Source organism: Cherax quadricarinatus, chromosome 24 (assembly GCF_038502225.1).
Source record: "Cherax quadricarinatus isolate ZL_2023a chromosome 24, ASM3850222v1, whole genome shotgun sequence".
Classification (NCBI taxonomy): Eukaryota; Metazoa; Arthropoda; class Malacostraca; order Decapoda; family Parastacidae; genus Cherax; species Cherax quadricarinatus.
Window position 1 is genome coordinate 11,515,185 of NC_091315.1, and position 21,820 is coordinate 11,537,004.

Here is a 21,820-nt window from a genome sequence, read left to right on the forward strand (position 1 = left end):
TCATTATTTATATGGCATCTTCAAGGCTAATAAGAGACTTAGTGATTTTAATGTGTACCTGCATGACAGCACAGTGTGTAAGTTTATTTAGGAACAGGTACATATAAGTATAATTATCAGAGTACCTGGAGTATACCTGGAGAGGGTTTCGGGGGTCAACACCCCTGTGGCCCGGTCTGTGACCAGGGCTCGTGGTGGTTCAGGCCTGATCAACCAGGCTGTTACTGTTGGCTGCATACAACCTGGCATATGAACCACAGCCCAGCTGGTCAGGTACTGACTTCAGGTGCCTGTCCCACACTGTCTTGAAGGCAGCCAGGGGTCTATTGGCAATCCCTCTTGTGTATGCTGGGAGGCAGTTGAACAGTCTTGGGCACCTCACACTTATTGTGTTGTCTCTTATTGTGCTGTGGTGCCCCTGCTTTTCATTGGGGGGATATTGCATCCTCTGCTGAGTCTTTTGCTTTCATAGGGAGTGATTTTCGTGTGCAAGTTTGGTACTACTCCCTCTAGGATTTTCCAGGTGTATATAATCATGTATCTCTCCCACCTGCATTCTAGGGAGTACTGATTGAGAAACTTCAAGCGTTCCCAGTAATTGAGGTGCTTTATTGCAGTTTTGTGTGCTGTGTAGGTTCTCTCTGTTTTCTAGGTCAGCAATGTCACCTGCCTTGAAAGTTGCTGTTAGTGTGCAGCAATATTCCAGCCTAGCAGATGCGATTGATACAATGTTGTGGTCTTTGAAGGTGAGATCCTCTGACATTATCACTCACAGGTCTTTTACATTTTTTTTTTTATACTGTGTGGTTAGAATTTATTTTATACTCCGATATAGTTTTAATTTCCTTGTGTTTTTCATGTCAAAGTAATTGATATTTCTCATCACTGAAATTCATATTGTTTTCTGCGGCCCATTTAAAGATTTGGTTGATGTCCGCCTGAAGTCTTGCAGTGCCTTCAATGGAGGACACTGTCATGCAAATTCGGGTGTCAACTGCAGAGGAAGACACTGTACTGTGGCTTACATCCCTGTCTATGTCAGATATGAGGATGAGGAGCAGGATGGGAGCAAGTACTGTGCTTTGTGGAACAGAGCTTTTTACCATAGCCGCCTAGACTTTACTCTGTTTACTACTACTCTTTGTGTTCTGTTTGTTAGGAAATTATAGATCCATCTACCAACTTTTCTTGTTATTCCTTTATCATGCATTTTGTGCACTATTACACCATGATCACATCTGTCAAAGGCATTTTCAAAATCTGTGTATACTACATCTGCATTCTGTTTGTCTTCTAGAGCATCCAGGACCTTGTCATAGTGGTCCATTTAGTTGGGACAGGCAGGAGCGATCTGTTCTAAACCCATGTTGTCCTGGGTTGTGTAACTGATGGGTATCTAGATGGGTGGTAATCTTGCTTCTTAGAACCCTTTCAAAGATTTTTATGATATGGGATGTTAACACTATCGGTCTGTAGTTCTTTGCTATTGCTTTATTGCCCCCTTTGTGGAGTGGGGCTATATCTGTTGTTTTTAGCAGCTGTGGGATGACCCTTGTGTCCATGCTCTCACTCCATAGGATGTTAAAAGCACATGATAGGGGCTTCTTGCAGTTCTTGATGAACACAGAGTTCCACGAGTCTGGGCCTGGGGCAGAGTGCATGAGCATGTCTTTTATCGCCTTTTTGAAGCTATTTCGTGTCAGGATAACATCAAATAGATTTGAGTCTACTAAATTCTGTGTCCCTCTCATAAAAATTTTATTTAGGTCTTCAACTCTCAGTCTGGTTAGCTGCTCGCTAAACAGCAAGTTATACTGGGACTTGAGTAGCTCACTCATTGCCTTACTGTCATCTGTGTAGGACCCATCTTGTCTAAGTAGGGGCACAGTACTGGATGTTGTTCTCGACTTTGATTTGGAATGAAAACAAATATTTTGGGTTTCTTTCAGTTTAATTCATGGCTCTCGGTTCTTTCTGCATTTCTTGACTCCTGTAAGATTCCTTTAGCTTTGGTTCTATGTTTACTATTTCTCTGATGAGTGCTTCCCTACATATTAGAGATATATTGGCCTCTTTTAGCCACTCTGTTATTCTTTGCCTTCACCTGTATAGGGAGTGCCTTTCTCTTTCTAGTTTACATCTTCTCTTCCTTTTCCTTAAAGGAATATGCCTTGAGCATATCTCAAGTGCCACAGAGCTAATTTGTTCTAGACATAGGTTTGGAACCATGTTGCTTAGGCTATCTTCCCAGTTTATATCATTTAAGACCTGGTTTGTGATGAAGTTAGTGAAGATAAGGTCCACTGTTATTGAAGTTGAATTTAGTGAAGGCTCCCTTGTGACTCATCACATTTTGTTGGTCTGGGGCCCTGCCCATACATGTCTGAACCTCTATTATGTTCTTATGTTCTTATATTGTTTTTGATGTGGTAATATTTCGTATCAGATCATCATTGTTAGTGAAGATAAGGTCCACTGTATTCTCCAGTCTTGTTGGCTCTATTATTATACAGTGGACTCCCGGTTCGCAATACTAATCCGTTCCTGAGAGCTCATCGTAAACCAAAAATATCGGAAAGCGAATCAATTTTCCCCATAAGAAATAATGGAAATCAAATTAATCTGTGCAAGACACCCAAAAGTATGAAAAAAACTTTTACCACATGAAATATTAAGTTTAATGCAATAGAATAGTAATTACAATAACAACAATAACAATAAATAACAATAAATAACGAAGGAATAATTGACACTTACCTTTAATGAAGATCTGGTGATGATTGATGGGATGGGAGGAGGGGAGAGTATGAATGGTGTTAGCATTTAGAAGGGGAATCCCCCTCCATTAGGACTTGAGGTAGCAAGTCCTTTTCCAGGGTTACTCCCTTCTTCTTTTAATGCCACTAGGACCAGGTTGAGAGTCACTGGACCTCTGTCGCACAACATATCTGTCCATAGAGGCCTGTACCTCTCGTTCCTTTATGACTTTCCTAAAGTGGTTCACAACATTGTCAATGTAATAGTCACCAGCACAGCTTGCAATAGCTGTCTGAGGGTGATTTTCATCCATGAAGGTTTGCACTTCAAGCCACTTTGCACAGATTTCCTTAATCTTTGAAGTAGGCAACTTCTTCAATTTCTCTCTCCTCTCCTCCGAAGCAATTTCCTCAGGTGTGGCCTCTTGCTGTTGAAGTTGATCTAGCAGCTCATCAGTGGTTAGTTCTTCATTGTCCTCCTCCACCAACTCTTCCACATCCTTCCCACTAACCTCCAACCCCAAGGACTTCCCCAATGCCACAATGGATTCCTCAACTGGCATAGGCTTCTCAGGGTTAGCCTCAAACCTTTCGAAATCCCTTTTGTCTACACATTCTGGCCACAGTCTTTTCCAGGCAGAGTTCAAGGTCCTCTTAGTCACTCCCTCCCAAGCCTTACCTATAAGTTTTACACAATTGAGGATAGTAAAGTGATCCTTCCAAAACTCCTTTAGGGTCAGTTGAGTTTCTGTGGTCACTTCAAAGCACCTTTCAAACATAGCTTTTGTGTACAGTTTCTTGAAGTTGGAAATGACCTGCTGGTCCATGGGTTGCAGGAGAGGAGTGGTATTAGGAGGCAAAAACTTGACCTTAATGAAACTCATGTCCCCACAAAGTCGCTCTGCTAATTCTGTAAGATGACCAGGGGCATTGTCTAATACCAGGAGGCACTTAAGATCTAATTCCTTTTCAGTTAGGTAATTTTTCACACTGGGGGCAAATGCATGGTGTAACCAGTCATAGAAAAAGTCCCTAGTGACCCATGCCTTACTGTTTGCCCTCCACAGCACACACAAATTAGCCTTGAGGACATTCTTTTGCCTGAATGCTCTGGGAGTTTCTGAGTGATACACCAATAAAGGCTTCACTTTGCAATCAACACTAGCATTAGAACACATCAACAGAGTAAGCCTGTCTTTCATAGGCTTATGTCCTGGGAGTGCCTTTTCCTCCTGAGTAATGTAGGTCCTGCTTGGTAATTTCTTCCAAAACAGGCCTGTTTCGTCACAATTAAACACTTGTTCAGGTTTCAATCCTTCAGCCTCTATGTACTCCTTGAATTCATGCACATATTTTTCAGCCACTTTGTGGTCTGAACTGGTAGCCTCACCATGCCTAATCACACTATGTATACCACTACGATTCTTAAATCTTTCAAACCAACCTTTGCTGGCCTTAAATTCACTCACATCAACACTAGTTGCAGGCAATTTTTTTACCAAATCGTCATGCAACTGCCTAGCCTTTTCACAAATGATTGCTTGAGAGATGCTATCTCCTGCTATCTGATTTTCATTTATCCACACCAATAACAGTCTCTCAACATTTTCTAACACTTGCGGTCGCTGTTTCGTAATCACAGTTGCGCCTTTTGCAAGAACAGCTTCCTTGATTGCCATTTTCCTGCTCACTATAGTAGAGATGATTGATTATTTTTTACTATACAACCTGACCAGCTCCGACACACGCACTCCACTTTCGTACTTTGCAATTATCTCTTTCTTCATTTCAACAGTCATTAGCACCCTTGGTCTCGAAGGGTTGGCACTGGGAGCTTTCTTGGAGCCCATGGTGACTTACTTTGCAAAAACAGGCACCAACAACAGTGATAATATGGATAATATGGAATGTACCGAATGTATCCTTAGATGCGCGCACACTGGCTGGCTTGTAAACACTGGCACACACAGGGCAGTTCAGACCACACGTGGACACGTCTCGTACGAACCACATCGCATACCGGGTTTTGTATCAGGAAGCGAGGCAAATTTTCTGCGATATAATGCATCGGTTACCGGATTTATCGGATACCGATAGCATCGCGAACCGGGGGTCCACTGTAATAATAATAATAATAATAATAGTTTATTAGGACATGATACATAGTTGTACAAGGTATTATAGTAGTTGGGTGTACATGTCAAAAGCCCCTTGTGTGCAGAGCGTTATGGGCAGGCTTAAAATTAACTTAAGATTATCTAAGCTATAATAGATTTAATGGTAATAGTTACAGTAAACAGTTTACAATATCAAGTACAATTGAGTATTTTAAACAATGAAATTTGAACATTTCAATTTTGAAGCATAATAGTTTTACAATTTTGTAACATTACAGTGAATAATATAACAGGGTGCTTTAAATACTAACCTTTCACTCTGCATTAACACTACAAATATTTTTAAGTAAGTAATGGGTATACTGTGTGGGTATTTTGCTTTTTATTGTTTTTTAATGCCTAGTTCTATTGCTAACTTAATATATGTTTGTGTGAACTTGTTATCTGGCATTTATGTGCATTTGTAAGTGGAAAAAAATGGCATTCTGTTTTCTGGTGATGTCTGCTCTGTGGAGATAGCCTGGAGCCTAACCTACCGTATAAATGGGGCCCTACTGTATATGGGAGAGAGTGGTAGAATGGGAGGAGGGGGCAGTAGTAGTAGTAATAGTGGAGAGAGAGAGCTTGAGAAAGTACTTAGGTATTTGTGATAGCAGGGGTTGAGTCTCAGCTCCTGACCCCTGATTGAGGGTGTGAATATGAGTTAGAGGGAGAGTGAGAAATAACAAGATGCTGCAGCAGACAGCATGGGTTACAGTCATGTGTGCTGTGGTTATTGCTTGCATATTTTTTTTTTTTGCTTTTTGCTTCAGATATTTCCCCAAACTGGTAGTCTGGCAGTTGGCTGCTTATTCAGATAAGCATATGAGAAGTAATTGAATGTCCACCATTACGGGATTTTACCCCATTTTAAGTACAGTTGTAGTAACACTTTGCCTGATTAATTCATTGTCACTTTACCTCTGCATGCTCTCCACACAATATGCAGACACATTTGAATCAACACACCTATCATTACATCCTTCAATAGCTTCTATGTGAATAGTTCTTTTCTTTACTGTTTAAGGATTAAGGATTTTATTTCTTTGCATAGTTTACAATGTGTAATTACAATTTTGATTTGCTAAGTAGAAAGAAAGCCTCTATCATGCCAGGGCATTTTGGGCAGACTGTTTAATACTAGGCATATATATCAGAGTTGGTTTGAATTGAACATCGTTTTCTATATTTCAACAGAGGTAAGTTAGTCATTAATAGAAATTACATTTATAAAATATTTGGTAAGACAGTAAACTAGTAGTTACAATACTCAAAAAGTCAATACATCAAAATTATACTAAAGTCAAGCATGAGAAAAATACAGATAATAAAAGCATTATTGACTACAAATAACTGTTTAACAAATGCTGCATCATAAATGCCCATCATAACTATTCTCATACTGGCCATTTTTTTAATATTGAACATTATGTTGAATGTGATGGTAAATAATCTTCCTTTTCAAGGTCTATGATGAAAATAATGTCAGTTGGGTTCCCCGCGGCCCTCTAAGTAGGGGTCGAGGTCACTTTGGAATGGTTGCTCTTCATGGCTCACTCTATGCTGTTGGTGGTATATGCTCATATGGTGGTACCAGTCAAGTACTTTCTACCTGTGAGAAGTTTGATCCAGGCTCTGATACATGGACACCAATTGGTGAGTGAAAATTATTTTTTTTAATGTATCGGCCATCTCCCACCAAGGCAGAGTGACCTAAAAAGAAAAACCAAAAGTTTTTTTTTTTCATTTAGGAATTTAAATAGGCGAAGGGGTTACTAGCCTCTTGCTCCCAGCATTTTAGCCACTTCTTACAACATGCATGGCTTATGGAGGAAAGATTCTTTTCCACTTCCCCATGGAGATGAAAATTTATATTGATAGTTATGTTGCCATTTAGTGGGAAATCAGTATTAAGTATACATGGAAGATTTAACTGATTGTACAGTAAATTTTTTTCTTTAGTACAGTAACCTCTCTTATAAAGCTCCTCTGTATATTGGGATTTTTTTTGTAAATGCGATTGAAAAGTGCATTCAAAATTGAACTGCTTGGATGTACCTTTTCAATCACATTTCCTAAAAATTGCATTAAATGGAAGATCTTTATAAGAGGGATTCTTCTTTCAACAAATTGGCTGTATACCACCGATATAAGAGGGATTATGGGAACATATTAGATTAAAGTGTAATGATGTATGGGGGCTTCCCTGAATCCCTTCATAAATATTACCCTGCTCACACCATTTGTCTCCATTCATTCCTGTCTAACACACTCACGCATGCTTGCTAGAAGTCCAAGCCCCTTGCACATAAAACCTCCTTTAGCCCCTCCATCCACCCTTTCCTAGGCTGACCTCTACCCTGCCTTCCCTCCACTACAGATTTGTACTCTCTCAAAGTCATTCTGTTTTGTTCCATTCTCTCTACATGTCAGAACCATCTCAACAACCCCTCCTCAGCCATCTGGATAATAGCTTTGGTAATCCTGCACCTCCTCCAAATTTTCAAGCTATGAATTCTCTTTATTATATTCACACCACACATTGCCCTAAGACACAACATCTTCACTGCCTCCAGCTTCCTTGTTGCGACATTCACCACCCATGCTTCACACCCATATAAGAGCATTGGTATATATATATACTCTCATACATTTCCCTCTTAGCTTCCATAAACAAAGTTCTTTGTCTCCTCAGACTCTTCAGTGCACCACTCACCTTTTTTCCCTTGTCAATTCTATGATTCACCTCATCTTTCATAGACTCATCTGCTGACACGTCCACTCCTAAATATCTGAATACATTACCTCCTCCATACTTTCTCCCTCCAATCTGATATCCAATCTTACGTTATCTATTTTTTTATCCTCATCACTTTTAATTTTCTTCTTTTACATACCCTACCAAATTCATCCACCAACCTCTGCAACTTCTCTGCAGAATCTCCCAAAAGCACAGTGTCATCAGCAAAGAGTAACTGTAACAACTCCCACTTTATGTTAGATTCTTTATCTTTTAACCCCACACCTTTTGCCAACACCCTAGCATTTACTTCTTTTACAACCCATCTTTAAATATATTGAACAACCATGGTGACATTACACATCCTTGTCTAAGGCCTGCTTTTACTGGGAGATAATCTCCCTCTCTCCTACATACTCTAACCTGAGCTTCACTATCCTCACTGCTTTCAATAACCTACCTCCTATTCCATACATTTGCAACATCTGCCATATTGCCCCCCTATCCAAATCCATAAATGCCACAAAAGCTTCTTTACCCTTATCCAAATACTGTTCACCTATATGTTTCACTGTAAACACTTTGTCTCTATACCTCCTACCCTTCCTAAAGCCTTGTTCATCTGCTATCCTACTCTCTGTCTTACTCTTAATTCTTTCAATAATTACTGTACACTTTACCAGGTACATATGTGCTCAACAGACTTATTCCTCTTTAATTTTTGAACTCTCTTTTGTCCCCTTTGCTTGTATACAAAGGAAATTTGCATGCTCTCTGCCAATCCCTAGGTACCTTACCCTCTTCCATACATTTATTAAATAAAAGCACCAACCACTCCAGAACAATATCCCCATCACCTTTTAACATTTCTATCTTTATCCCATCAATCCCAGCTGCCTTACCCCCCTTTCATTTTACCCACCATCTCACGAACTTCCCCCACACTCACAACTCGCTCCTCCTCACTCCTACAAGATGTTTTTCCTCCTTACCCTGTACATGAATTCACAGCTTCCCTATCTTCATCACCATTTAACAGTTCCTCAAAATATTCCCTCCATCTTCCTGATACCTCTAACTCTCCATTTAATAACTTTCCTCTCCTACTTTTAACTGTCAAATCCATTCATTCCCAGGCTTCTTCATCTTATTAATATCACTCCAAAACTTTTTCTTATTTTCAACGAAATTTGTTGATAACATCTTACCCATTCTCTCATTTGCTCTCTCTTTATATTGAAGCTAAGACACATATGCAACATCTGGGTATCTTTATTGTAGATGTTTTGCCATCCAGTGGCTTTATCAATACAAATTCCAGGACATAACTTGAAGACAGTAGAACTTCTTTCTTTCAACAAACTGGCTGTATCCCACCAAGGCATGGTGGCCCAAAAAGAAAAACAAAAATTTCTTTTTTTAAATTTAGTAATTTATACAGGAGAAGGGGTTACTTGCCCCTTGCTCGTGAAGGTTATGTACATGTCCTCGGAATCAAGACTCCATGATGTTGCAGTGCTGACAAGTTGTACAAGAACGGTATACAATAGCGACAAGATGAAACTAAGACACATATGCAACATCTAGGTATCTTTATTGTAGACGTTTTGCCATCCAGTGGCTTTATCAATACAAATTCCAGGACATAACTTGAAGGCAGTAGAATGGTATTGTATACCATTCTTGTACAACTTGTCAGTACTGCAACATCATGGAGTCTTGATTCTGAGGACATGTACATAACCTTCACGACTACAACAACTACTACTACAACTAACCCATCTCTTTGGGTAGGACCTACTTCCACTGGGGAATCCTGCCTACCAGTGACTATGGCCTCGTTTGCTACACGTCCTCTTTCCACCTGACGTTAGTATAAAAGCGCCAGGCTCCTTGCTTCTGCTCCTGAATCTACACGGCTATGGTGCTCTTCACACCAACTCCAAGGTTAAGGGGCTGATTACCTCATTTTCTGTACAGTGGACCCTCAACCAGCGATATTAATCTGTTCCTGAGAGCTCATCGTTAGTCAAAATAATTGTTAGTCAAGTTAATTTTCCCCATAAGAAATAATGGAAATCAAATTAATCCGTGCAAGACACCCAAAAGTATTGAAAAAAAAAAAATTTTACCACATGAAATATTAATTTTAATACACACAAACTGAAGATTACATGCACAGTTACATGACACTTACCTTTATTGAAGATCTGGTGATGATTGATGGGATGGGAGGAGGGGAGAGCGTTATCTTCTTACTGTTTAGAAGGGGAATCCCCTTCCATTAGCACTTTAGGCAGCAAGTCTTTTTCTGGGGTTACTTCCCTTGTTCTTTTAATGCCACTAGGACCAGCTTGAGAGTCACTGGACTTCTGTCGCACAACATATCTGTCCATAGAGGCCTGTACCTCTCGTTCCTTTATGACTTTCCTAAAGTGGTTCACAACATTGTCAGTGTACAGGTTGCCAACACGGCTTGCAGTAGCTGTGTCAGGGTGATTATCATAGATAAAGCTTTGCACTTTAAGCCACATTGCACAGATTTCCTTAATCTTAGAAGCCGGCAACTTCTTCAATTTCTCTCTCCCCTCCTCCGAAGCAGTTTCCTCAGGTCTGCCCTCTTGCTGTTCAAGATGATCTAGCAGCTCATCAGTGGTTAGTTCACTTTGGCCTGAGCACGCCTCACTTGTCCCTTTGGTGCCAGTGTTTACAAGCCAGCCAGCCACAGCGGTCGCTTCCAAACATACAACTGGAACATTTCATATTATCACAGCCTTTTTAGTGATTGCACCTGCAAAATAAGTCACCATGGGCCCCAAGAAAGCTTCTAGTGCCAACCCTACAGCAAAAAGGGTGAGAATTACTATGGAGATGAAGAAAGAGATCATTGATAAATATGAAAGTGGAGTGAGTATCTCTGAGCTGGTCAGGTTGTATAATAAACCCCAATCAACCATCGCTACTATTGTTGGCAAGAAAACGGCAATCAAGGAAGCTGTTCTTGCCCAAGGTGCAACTATGTTTTCGAAACTGAGATCGCAAGTACTCGAAGATGTTGAGAGACTGTTATTGGTGTGGATAAACGAGAAACAGATAGCAGGAGACAGCATCTCTCAAGCGATCATATGTGAAAAGGCTAGGAAATTGCATGACGATTTAATTAAAAAAATGCCAGCAACTAGTGATGTGAGTGAATTTAAGGCCAGCAAAGGTTGGTTTGAGAGATTTAAGAAGCATAGTGGCATTCATAGTGTGATAAGGCATGGTGAGGCTGCCAGTTCGGACCACAAATCGGCTGAAAAATATGTGCAGGACTTCAAGGAGTACATAGACAGTGAAGGACTGAAACCTGAACAAGTGTTTAATTGTGACGAAACAGGCCTGTTTTGGAAGAAAATGCCAAGCAGGACCTACATTACTCAGGAGGAAAAGGCACTCCCAGGACATAAGCCTATGAAAGACAGGCTTACTTTGTTGATGTGTGCCAATGCTAGTGGTGATTGCAAAGTGAAGCCTTTATTGGTGTATCACTCTGAAACCCCCAAGAGTGTTCAGGAAAAACAATGACCTCAAGGCTAATTTGTGTGTGCTGTGGAGGGCAAACAGTAAGGCATGGGTCACTAGGGACTTTTTCTATGACTGGTTACACCATGCATTTGCCCCCGATGTGAAAAATTACCTAATTGAAAAGAAATTAGACTTTAAGTGCCTCCTGGTATTAGACAATGCCCCTGGTCATCCTACAGATGTGGCAGAGCGACTTTCTAGGGACATGAGCTTCATTAAGGTGAAGTTTTTGCCTCCTAATACCACTCCTCTCCTGCATCCCATGGACCAGCAGGTTATTTCCAACTTCAAGAAACTGTACACAAAAGCTATGTTTGAAAGGTGCTTTGTAGTGACCTCAGAAACTCAACTGACTCTAAGAGAGTTTTGGAAAGATTATTTTACCATCCTCAATTGTGTAAACATTATAGGTAAGGCTTGGGAGGAAGTGACTAAGAGGACATTGAACTCTGCTTGGAAAAAACTGTGGCCAGAATGTGTAGACAAAAGGGATTTTGAAGGGTTTGAGGCTAACCCTGAGAATCCTATGCCAGTTGAGGAATCCATTGTGGCATTGGGGAAGTCCTTGGGGTTGGAGGTTAGTGGGGAGGATGTGGAAGAGTTGGTGGTGGAGGACAGTGAAGAACTAACCACTGATGAGCTGCTAGATCATCTTGAACAGCAAGAGGGCAGACCTGAGGAAACTGCTTCGGAGGAGGGGAGAGAGAAATTGAAGAAGTTGCCGACTTCTAAGATTAAGGAAATCTGTGCATGTGGCTTAAAGTGCAAAGCTTTATGGATGATAATCACCCTGACACAGCTACTGCAAGCCGTGTTGGCAACCTGTACACTGACAATGTTGTGAACCACTTTAGGAAAGTCATAAAGGAACGAGAGGTACAGGCCTCTATGGACAGATATGTTGTGCGACAGAAGTCCAGTGACTCTCAAGCTGGTCCTAGTGGCATTAAAAGTACAAGGGAAGTAACCCCAGAAAAAGACTTGCTGCCTCAAGTGCTAATGGAAGGGGATTCCCCTTCTAAACAGTAAGAAGATAACGCTCTCCCCTCCTCCCATCCCATCAATCATCACCAGATCTTCAATAAAGGTAAGTGTCATGTAACTGTGCATGTAATCTTCAGTTTGTGTGTATTAAAATTAATATTTCATGTGGTAAAATTTTTTTTTTTCAATACTTTTGGGTGTCTTGCACGGATTAATTTGATTTCCATTATTTCTTATGGGGAAAATTAACTTGACTAACAATTATTTTGACTAACGATGAGCTCTCAGGAACGGATTAATATTGCTGGTTGAGGGTCCACTGTACTCTTAATAGCCCATCTACTCTCCAATAGTTGTTTTTATCTTACCCTAACTGCCTCCTCCTTTAGCTTCTGCTTCCATTTTCCTTGTATCCCATCCAGCTTTTACTCTCACTGTAGCTACAACTAAAAAGTGATCTGATATGTCTCTGGCCCCTTTATAAAAATGTACATCTTGAATTCTACCCAACAGTTTATCTACCAATACATAGTCCAACAAACTACTGTCATTATGCCCTACATCATATCTTGTATACTTATCCTCTTTTTCTTAAAATATGTATTACCAAACTCCTTTCTGTATAAAATTCAATCAAAGGGCCCCCATTATCATTTACACCTGGCACCCCAAACTTACCTACTGCACCTTCTTTAAATGTTTCTCCTACTTTAGCATTTAGGTCCTCTACCACAGTTACTCTCTCACTTGGTTCAAAAGTTCCTACACTTGCTTAACATCTCCCAAAATTTCTCTCCCTCCTCTACACTTCTCTCTTTCCAGGTGCATACATGCTAATTATGACCCACTCTTTGCATCCGACCCATATTTTAATCCACATAATCATTAATACAATAAATTAAAAACACATAATATACACAGCATTTTGGGAACAGGGCACCAGAGTGAAAGCCTATACAAGGTGCAACAAAGTAAACTTTCCATATAAGTAGGAGAGCTGGTGAACATTTCCTGTACCACTGTCCAGAGTAAAAACTATACCAAAACCCCACAGTATTATGATATTGCTCTGTTTGACAGAGTATGCTCTCAATATAATGGACTTATGAAATAAAAAGGCACTGGGTAAATTGTGCTGTTTTTATATGTACAAAATACAGATATGTATATCTGTATTTATCTGTATAAAATAGATATGAATATAGATTTTACCTTCTTTATTATTTAAGTTTATTGCAGTATACGTATATGTAAATTTTGTGTACAGTACTACGTATATTAGTGTATAGTAGAGTACTTTTGTATATTCTCTGAAAATATTTAACATTAGTCTGATTTAGTTTTGCAGTAAATGAATTAAAAAATGCAGAATATTCGCAGTTGTCTGCAAGGAAGATGTTAGTCTAAATACTTTTTATTCGTTAACATACTGGACTTCACAGGACACCAGTGAAAGAAAAGTAGTTGCTTCATACATTAAAATAAGTCAAATGATTGAAGCCATGTTGAGTATTAACTGAATATAGATTGAGTGTGTTAGTAAGTAAATTTTAGGGTGAGGGGTTATAGAGCACCTGATTATAACTGTTGCATATTATAAATGAGATTTAATTTTATTCATTTATAGCACTGTGTTTGTTGTCACCCACATGCAGCACCTCTAGGTCAAGCTCGGGCATATCTGGGAGTGGCTGTGATTCATGACAAGTTATATGCTATTGGTGGCTATGATGGCTCACGATGGCTTAGCTCTGTGGAGAAATACGATCCTCTGCGTGATCAGTGGACTTCAGGTGAGTGAATGTTCAGAGGTAAATCCTGAAGTTTCAAGACATTCATTTCACATACAGGTGCACCTTGTCACTCTACTTTCAAGCTGTTCAGTGTTATTGGCTTAAAACTCTAAGTCATGCCCTCTGTCGCATGTTTCATTAAGCACGCCATATATTTAGGAGACAATATTGCCACGCCTTGGGATCTTTTCCCTCTGCACAGGTGAAGCCATTGTTTTTAGATGGAGGCTTATTCTCACTCTTGATGTAAATAATAAATACAAATACTTTATTTCTTTTCTGCAATATACAGATAATGTAATTTACATGTAATAAAATATTGTTAGGCACAAAAGAAAGCTACTAGCATAGTGTGCATTTAAGACAAAACTGCCAGTTCACCATGTGTACAGTGTGTTGTATACCTTACTAAGTCCTGTGTTATTCAGTCATTTTTCAATCTTTTTATCATCCCATCTCATCTCTGGATATTAATTATGACACCTAAGATGAATACTGGTGATGTTGGAGGTACCAAGAAGAGAAATAAGCATGAAAGTCTAAGTGTTTTGAAAAAATGGGAATCTTATACAGTCCATGTTTAGAGAAGGGTGCATGTGTGATATCCTACCTGGAGGGCATTCTGGGGATCAATGCTCCTGCAGCCTGGTCCATGACCAGACTTCCTGGTGGATCAGGGCCTGATCAACGAGGCTGTTACTGCTGGCTGCACGTAGTCCAATGTATGAACCACAGCCTGGCTGATCTGGCACTGACTTTAGTGTGCCAGTGGTGCTCCTGGTACACTAAGAGAAAACACAATAAGTGTCTAGGGCCCTAGACTGTTCAACAGCCTCCCACCAGCCATAAGGGGAATTACCAGTAGGCCCCTGGTTGTCTTCAAGAGGGAGCTGGACAGATACCTAAAGTCCTGGTAATAGTTTACAATTACTGCTCAGATGATTTTGTCAGTATAGTTGCTGATCCCTTGTATATGCATATGTTATCTGAGTATCATAGTTAGTACCATCCATACATTTTACATACACGACCCCTTGCTAGGCTCAGTGACTAGCTTGTGTGACATCACGTGATGCTGATGTGAGCGCTACGCTCCCAGCCCTAGGCCTCAGTTCCCCATAGTCCTAGCAGGCAACAGGACAGGCAGTTTGGGTTCTCCCTTATCACAGTGCAATATAAGCATTAACACCCAACGACTTGTGATTAACTCCAATCATCACATCTCCACGAAGGCTCCCAACAAATGGTGGCAGCAGTGGTATAATTATAATTGTAAAATATTAAGTTGGTTATGCAGCTGAGATTGCATTTTGTTGTATAAATGGTAAAAAACAACCAAATACAATGAAACCCACCTAAAATAACCTAGTGTAACTTTACATTACCTTTACTATGATCTTGGGACATCTTTCTTTACATTCTGTAACCTTTGCTATATATTTATATTCACTCTACACCTGACATGACTCAGTACTAAGCGATGATTGGCCAAGATGTGTTCCACAACCAAAACAAATGGTGGCCTGGTGGTTAACGCTCTCGCTTCACACGGCGAGGGCCTGGGTTCGATTCCCAGCCAGAGTAGAAACATTGGGCGTGTTTCTTTCCACCTGTTGTCTATGTTCCCCATCAGTAAAATGGGCACCTGGGTGTTAGTCGACTGGTGTGGGTCGCATCCTGGGACACTGACCTAATTTGCCCGAGATGCTCAGCATAACAAGTGGCTTTCTATGTAGTAGTATGTCATTGTTGTCAGCTAGGACTGTATACCATGTACATGTACTTGTAGTAAATAAAGATTATTATTATTATTATTATTATTAATATTCTCTGACTAATCACATAAGGAATAATTATCCATGCTCTGCTTAGGTTGTATGTACATATTATGATATATAAACTAATGACCTAGTCCCGCTGACAGAAGACACTGCAGTGGAAGACGAGGTAATCAGTCCCTCATACTAGGGGCACTGAAGTGGAAGACGAGGTAATCAGTCCCTCATACTAGGGGCACTGTAGTCTTTAAGAATCTGAAGCACAGGCAGGAAAATAGGTGCTTATATACTGTAGTCAGATGATATGCAGCAGATGAAGGCATTGTCACTAGAGAGAGAGAGTGAGTAAGTGAGTGAGTGAGTGTGTGAGTGAGTGAGTGAGTGAGTTTGAGTGTGTGAGTGTGTGAGTGTGTGTGTGTGTGTGTGTGTGTGTGTGTGTGTGTGTGTGTGTGTGTGTGTGTGGGTGTATGAGTGTGTGTGAGTGTGAGTGTGAGAGAGTGTGTGTGTGTGTGTGTGTGTGTGTGTGTGTGTGTGTGTGTGTGTGTGTGTGTGTGTGTACTCACCTAATTGTGGTTGCAGGGGTCGAGACTCAGCTCCTGGCCCCGCCTCTTCACTGATCGCTACTGGGTCCTCTCTCTCTGCTTCCTGACCTTTATCATACCTCTTCTTAAAACTATGTATGGTTCCTGCCTCCACTACTTCACTTGCTAGGCTGTTCCACTTCCTGAAGACTCTATGACTGAAGAAATACTTCCTAACGTCTCTGTGACTCGTCTGAGTCTTCAGCTTCCAGTTGTGACCCCTTGTTCCTGTGTCCCCTCTCTGGAACATCCTATCTCTGTCCACCTTATCTATTCCCCGCAGTATCTTGTATGTCGTTATCATGTCTCCCCTGACCCTTCTGTCCTCCAGTGTCGTCAGTCCGATTTGCCTCAACCTTTCCTCGTACGACATTCCCCTGATCTCTGGGACTAGCCTTGTTGCAAACCTTTGTACTTTCTCTAACTTCTTGACGTGCTTGACCAGGTGTGGGTTCCAGACTGGTGCTGCATACTCCAGTATGGGCCTAACATACACAGTGTACAGTGTCTTGAACGATTCCTTATTTAGGTATCGGAACGCTATTCTCAGGTTTGCCAGGCGCCCGTATGCTGCAGCAGTTATTTGGTTGATGTGTGCCTCCGGTGACGTGCTCGGAGTTATGGTCACCCCGAGGTCTTTCTCCCTGAGTGAGGTCTGTAGTCTTTGTCCACCTAGCCTATACTCTGTCTGCGGTCTTCTTTGCCCCTCCCCAATCTTCATGACTTTGCATTTGGCAGGATTGAATTCGAGAAGCCAGTTTCTGGACCACATGTCCAGCCTGTCCAGGTCACTTTGCAGTCCTGCCTCATCCTCATCCGATTTAATTCTTCTCATCAACTTCACATCATCTGCGAATAGGGACACTTCAGAGTCTATTCCTTCCATCATGTCGTTCGCATATATCAGAAATAGCACTGGCCCTAGAACTGACCCCTGTGGGACCCCGCTTGTCACAGGTGCCCACTGTGATACCTCTTCACGTACCATGACTCGTTGTTGCCTCCCTGTCAGGTATTCCCTGATCCACTGCAGTACCCTCCCTGTTACATGCGCCTGATCCTCCAGCTTCTGCACTAATCTCTTGTGGGGAACTGTGTCAAAGGCCTTCCTGCAGTCTAGGAAAATGCAATCAACCCACCCCTCTCTCTCGTGTCTTACTTCTGTTACCTTGTCATAAAACTCCAGGAGGTTTGTGATACAAGATTTGCCTTCCATGAACCCATGCTGGTTTTCATTTATAATCTTGTTCCGTTCCAGGTGTTCCACCACTCTCCTCCTGATAATCTTCTCCATGATTTTGCACACAATACATGTCGGAGACACAGGTCTGTAGTTTAACGCCTCATTTCTGTTTCCTTTCTTAAATATGGGGACTACATTTGCTGTCTTCCATTTCTCAGGTAGTTGCCCAGTTTCAAGGGATGTGTTGAAGATTGTGGTTAGAGGCACGCACAGCATCTCTGCTCCTTCTCTAAGGACCCATGGGGAGATGTTGTCCGGTCCCATCGCCTTTGAGGTATCAAGGTCACTTAGCAGCTTCTTCACCTCCTCCTCGGTTGTTCGTATGTCATCCAACACTTGGTGATATATTCCCTCTTGATGTTCCCTTCTTTACTGACTTCCAACAGCCCTCCCTGTCTCTACTGTAAAAACTTCCTTAAATCTCCTGTTTAGCTCCTCACATACCTCCTGGTCATTTCTTGTGAGTTCTCCCCCTTCTGTCCTTAATCTGATCACCTGGTCTTTGACTGTTGTCTTCCTCCTGATGTGGTTATACAACAGTTTCGGGTCAGTCTTGATTTTCGATGCTATGTCATTTTCATACTGTCGCTGGGCCTCCCTCCTTACCTGTGCGTACTCGTTCCTGGCTCTGCGACTGATCTCCCTATTTTCGTGTGTTCTCTGCCTTCTGTACTTTTTCCATTCTCTATTGCACTTCGTTTTTGCCTCCTTACACCGTTGGGTAAACCAGGGGCTCGTTCTGGTCTTCCCGTTGTTTCTGTTGCCCTTGGGAATAAACCTTTCCACTGCCTCCTTGCATTTTGTTGTTACATATTCCATCATTTCATTTACTGGCTTTCCTGCCAGTTCTCTGTCCCATGGGACCTCCTGCAGGAAGTTCCTCAACCCTATGTAGTCCCCTCTTTTATAGTCAGGCTTTTCCCATTCAACTCCTGTTACTCTCTCCACTTGCAGCTCTACTATATATTCAAAGCACAGAACAACGTGGTCGCTAGCTCCTAGGGGACTCTCATACATGATGTCCTCAATGTCTGAACTGTCCAGGGTGAACACAAGGTCCAATCTTGCTGGTTCATCCTCCCCTCTCACTCTGGTAGTGTCCTTAACATGTTGATGCATGAGGTTTTCCAGCACCACGTCCATCATCTTTGCTCTCCATGTTTCGGGACCCCCATGTGGCTCCAGGTTTTCCCAGTCAATCTCCCTGTGGTTGAAATCCCCCATAACCAGCAACTTTGCTCTGCTGGAGTGAGCTCTTCTTGCCACCTCAGCAAGTGTGTCCACCATTCCTCTGTTGCTCTCTTCATATTCCTGTGTGTGTGTGTGTGTGTGTGTGTGTGTACTCACCTATTTGTACTCACCTATTTGTGGTTGCAGGGGTCGAGTCCTAGCTCCTGGCCCCGCCTCTTCACCGGTTGCTACTAGGCCCTCTCTCTCCCCGCTCCATGAGCTTTATCAAACCTCGTCTTAAACCTGTGTATGGTTCCTGCCTCCACTACGTCATTTTCTAGGCTATTCCACTGCCTTACAACTCTATGACTGAAGAAATACTTCCTACTATCTCTCTGACTCATTTGTGTCTTCAACTTCCAGTTGTGGCCTCTTGTTTCTGTGTCCCCTCCCTGGAACATCCTGTCTTTGTCCACCTTGTCTATTCCACGCAGTATTTTATATGTCGTTATCATGTCTCCCCTGACCCTCCTGTCCTCCAGTGTCGTCAGGCCGATTTCCCTTAATCTTTCTTCATAGGACATTCCCCTTAGCTCTGGAACTAACCTTGTCGCAAACCTTTGTACTTTCTCTAGTTTCTTGACGTGCTTTATCAAGTGTGGGTTCCAAACAGGTGCTGCATACTCCAGTATGGGCCTGACATACACGGTGTACAGTGCCTTGAATGATTCCTTACTAAGGTATCGGAATGCTGTTCTCAGGTTTGCCAGGCGCCCATATGCTGCAGCAGTTATCTGATTGATGTGTGCTTCCGGAGACATGCTCGGTGTTATACTCACCCCAAGATCTTTCTCCTTGAGTGAGGTGTGTGTGTGTGTGTGTGTGTGTGTGTGTGTGTGTGTGTGTGTGTGTGTGTGTGTGTGTGTGTGTGTGTGTGTGTGTGTGTGTGTGTGTGTGCATACTCACCTAGTTGTACTCAGCTAGTTGTGGTTGCAGGGTGAGGACATGGGAAATAGTGTTTGTGTAGGTGTGAAATCCTGCAGGGGATGGAGGAATTGAATGGACAGGTTGTGTAAGGTCAGATGCTGCTGATTGGTATGGTGTGGGTAAAGGTATGTGGGTTTCTCATTGAACAAGCTCATATCCTTGCCTCATTCTTCTTAATTATTCAGACCATGGGCTCATGCCATCTCCATTACATGTGTGCAATTCTTAAGCATATCTCAATTTTCTTTGAAACACCAACACTTTCATGCCTATGCTTCTGTGCAGTTCCAGGATCACACATTCCTCTTGGTGCCATGGTTAATATCCAGAGATGAGATGGGATGATGAAAAGATGAAACATCGATTCATAAACACAGGCCTAGTATGGTATTAGACGTATATGAACGAAGCTCTGGGTGATTAAGGTTGTCTACATTATATAAGCCTTCCTCATAAGACAATGGACTCACCCTGAGGCTCACTATGAGATGGAGGGAAAAAGAACATGTCATGTGCCACATTTTTCCATACATGCACTCCACTGTGTAAACCAATTTTTTTGGCATGTTCACCAAAAATATGCTGGAATTTTGCATCCATTCTATAGCAAAAACAGTTTAACAAAATGTCATGTACAGTGGACCCCCGCATAACGATATTATTTCAATCCAGAAGTCTGTTTGGGTGCCGTTATAGACCGAATTTGTTCCCATAAGAAATATTGTGAATTAGATTAGTCCATATCAGACCCCTAAAAATACACCTACAAAAGCACTTACAAAAATAAACTTACATAATTGGTCGAGTTGGGAGCTGATCGTTATCTGGGGGTCCACTGTATTATCCCCTGGTCTGCTGTATATAAAAGATCCAATTCTAAAATCTTGGACAATAAATGGTAAAAATTGTTATAAATTGAAAATATAAATTCCTGCAGTCTCATTATGATTTGTATAGACTTAGAGACTTAATGTTGTCATGTGTTGCAGTGTCATCTATGATCAGTGCTCGGAGCAGTTTTGGTGTGACTGTGAGTCATGGAAGGATCTTCTGTCTAGGTGGATTTAGTGGAGAATCTAACCTTAACACAGTTGAGAAATACAACCCTCGCACAAACATGTGGCACTGTGTTCAGTCTATGCAGCTTCGACGCTATGGGCTAGTTGCAGCCACTGTCAATGTTCCAGGATCTCGGCGAGTGTAGCGGGTGATACAATCAACACCTCTTAGATGTGTATCCAGGGTCACTAGGTGTAGATGGTGTTTGTAACATTCCTAGTAATCTATGCTTGAAGCTGGAAATATTAGTGTTTACATATTATATTTCTTGTGTATAAGTGAGATTGCCTAATTTAAGAGAAAAAGTAAAAAGATGCCAGAGAATTTCCTGGTGTTGTTATTATTTGGCCATCAGTATGATCTGTAGCTGTAATGTGAAAGGGTAGCAACACACTCAGGGATTCATCTGTTATTTGTTTAAGGAAGAATGGCTTTATATATGGCTTCACATACACTAGTTGTCAATGCCAGTACAGTGTCAGTGAACTGTAATACACCCTTCCTCTAGCATTCACCACTCTTACTGCTCTAAAGTAAGTAAAACAATAAATAAAAGCTGCAATTGCAATCAAATTTTCAATGGTCTTAGGATGTGGTTGCAACAGATGATCTTACATACAAGCATTTCTTTGGTCTGTGAAAATGTATGAACTGTGATACAATATTATAAATTTGTTAGGTATAGCTGCCTGTTATTTATGTGAGAATATAATTATTATTTAATTGTTTTTGAATAGAGGTATTGAGGTTCATTGGCCAAAAGTTAAGTTTGTTAACCCTTAAACTGTCCAAACGTAGATATATGTTGACGTGCGGCAGGCTCCGAACGTAGATCTACGTTTTTTTTATGTGCTTTCAAATCGGGAAAATCAAGGTTGGAGTGCTACACACATGAACGTAGATCTACGTTGATCTAGTTGGAATTTTTCTTCATTGAACATCATGTGGTTTTCCGTTGCCCATTGGAAAACTTGGTTTATATCCTCTTGGAGGTTAACCATGTCCT

General features: G+C 41.3%; 1 protein-coding gene across 4 annotated transcripts in view; it reads left to right on the forward strand.

Moving 5' to 3' along the window:
- LOC128690816 (kelch-like protein 20) overlaps positions 1-21,452 on the forward strand; it is a 165,852-nt gene extending 144,400 nt beyond the window's left edge. For 3 of the 4 annotated variants that reach the window (XM_070088184.1, XM_053779545.2, XM_053779547.2), the window contains 3 exons: positions 6,379-6,568; positions 13,859-13,996; positions 20,745-21,450. In XM_070088184.1, the coding sequence (XP_069944285.1) occupies positions 6,379-6,568; positions 13,859-13,996; positions 20,745-20,959 (543 nt within the window). In that variant the 3' untranslated portion in view covers positions 20,960-21,450. Of the gene's footprint in view, positions 1-6,378; positions 6,569-13,858; positions 13,997-20,744 lie in introns of all 4 variants that reach the window. The other variant, XM_053779546.2, reaches the window with a different exon arrangement.
- The last annotated feature ends 368 nt before the right edge of the window (positions 21,453-21,820 follow it).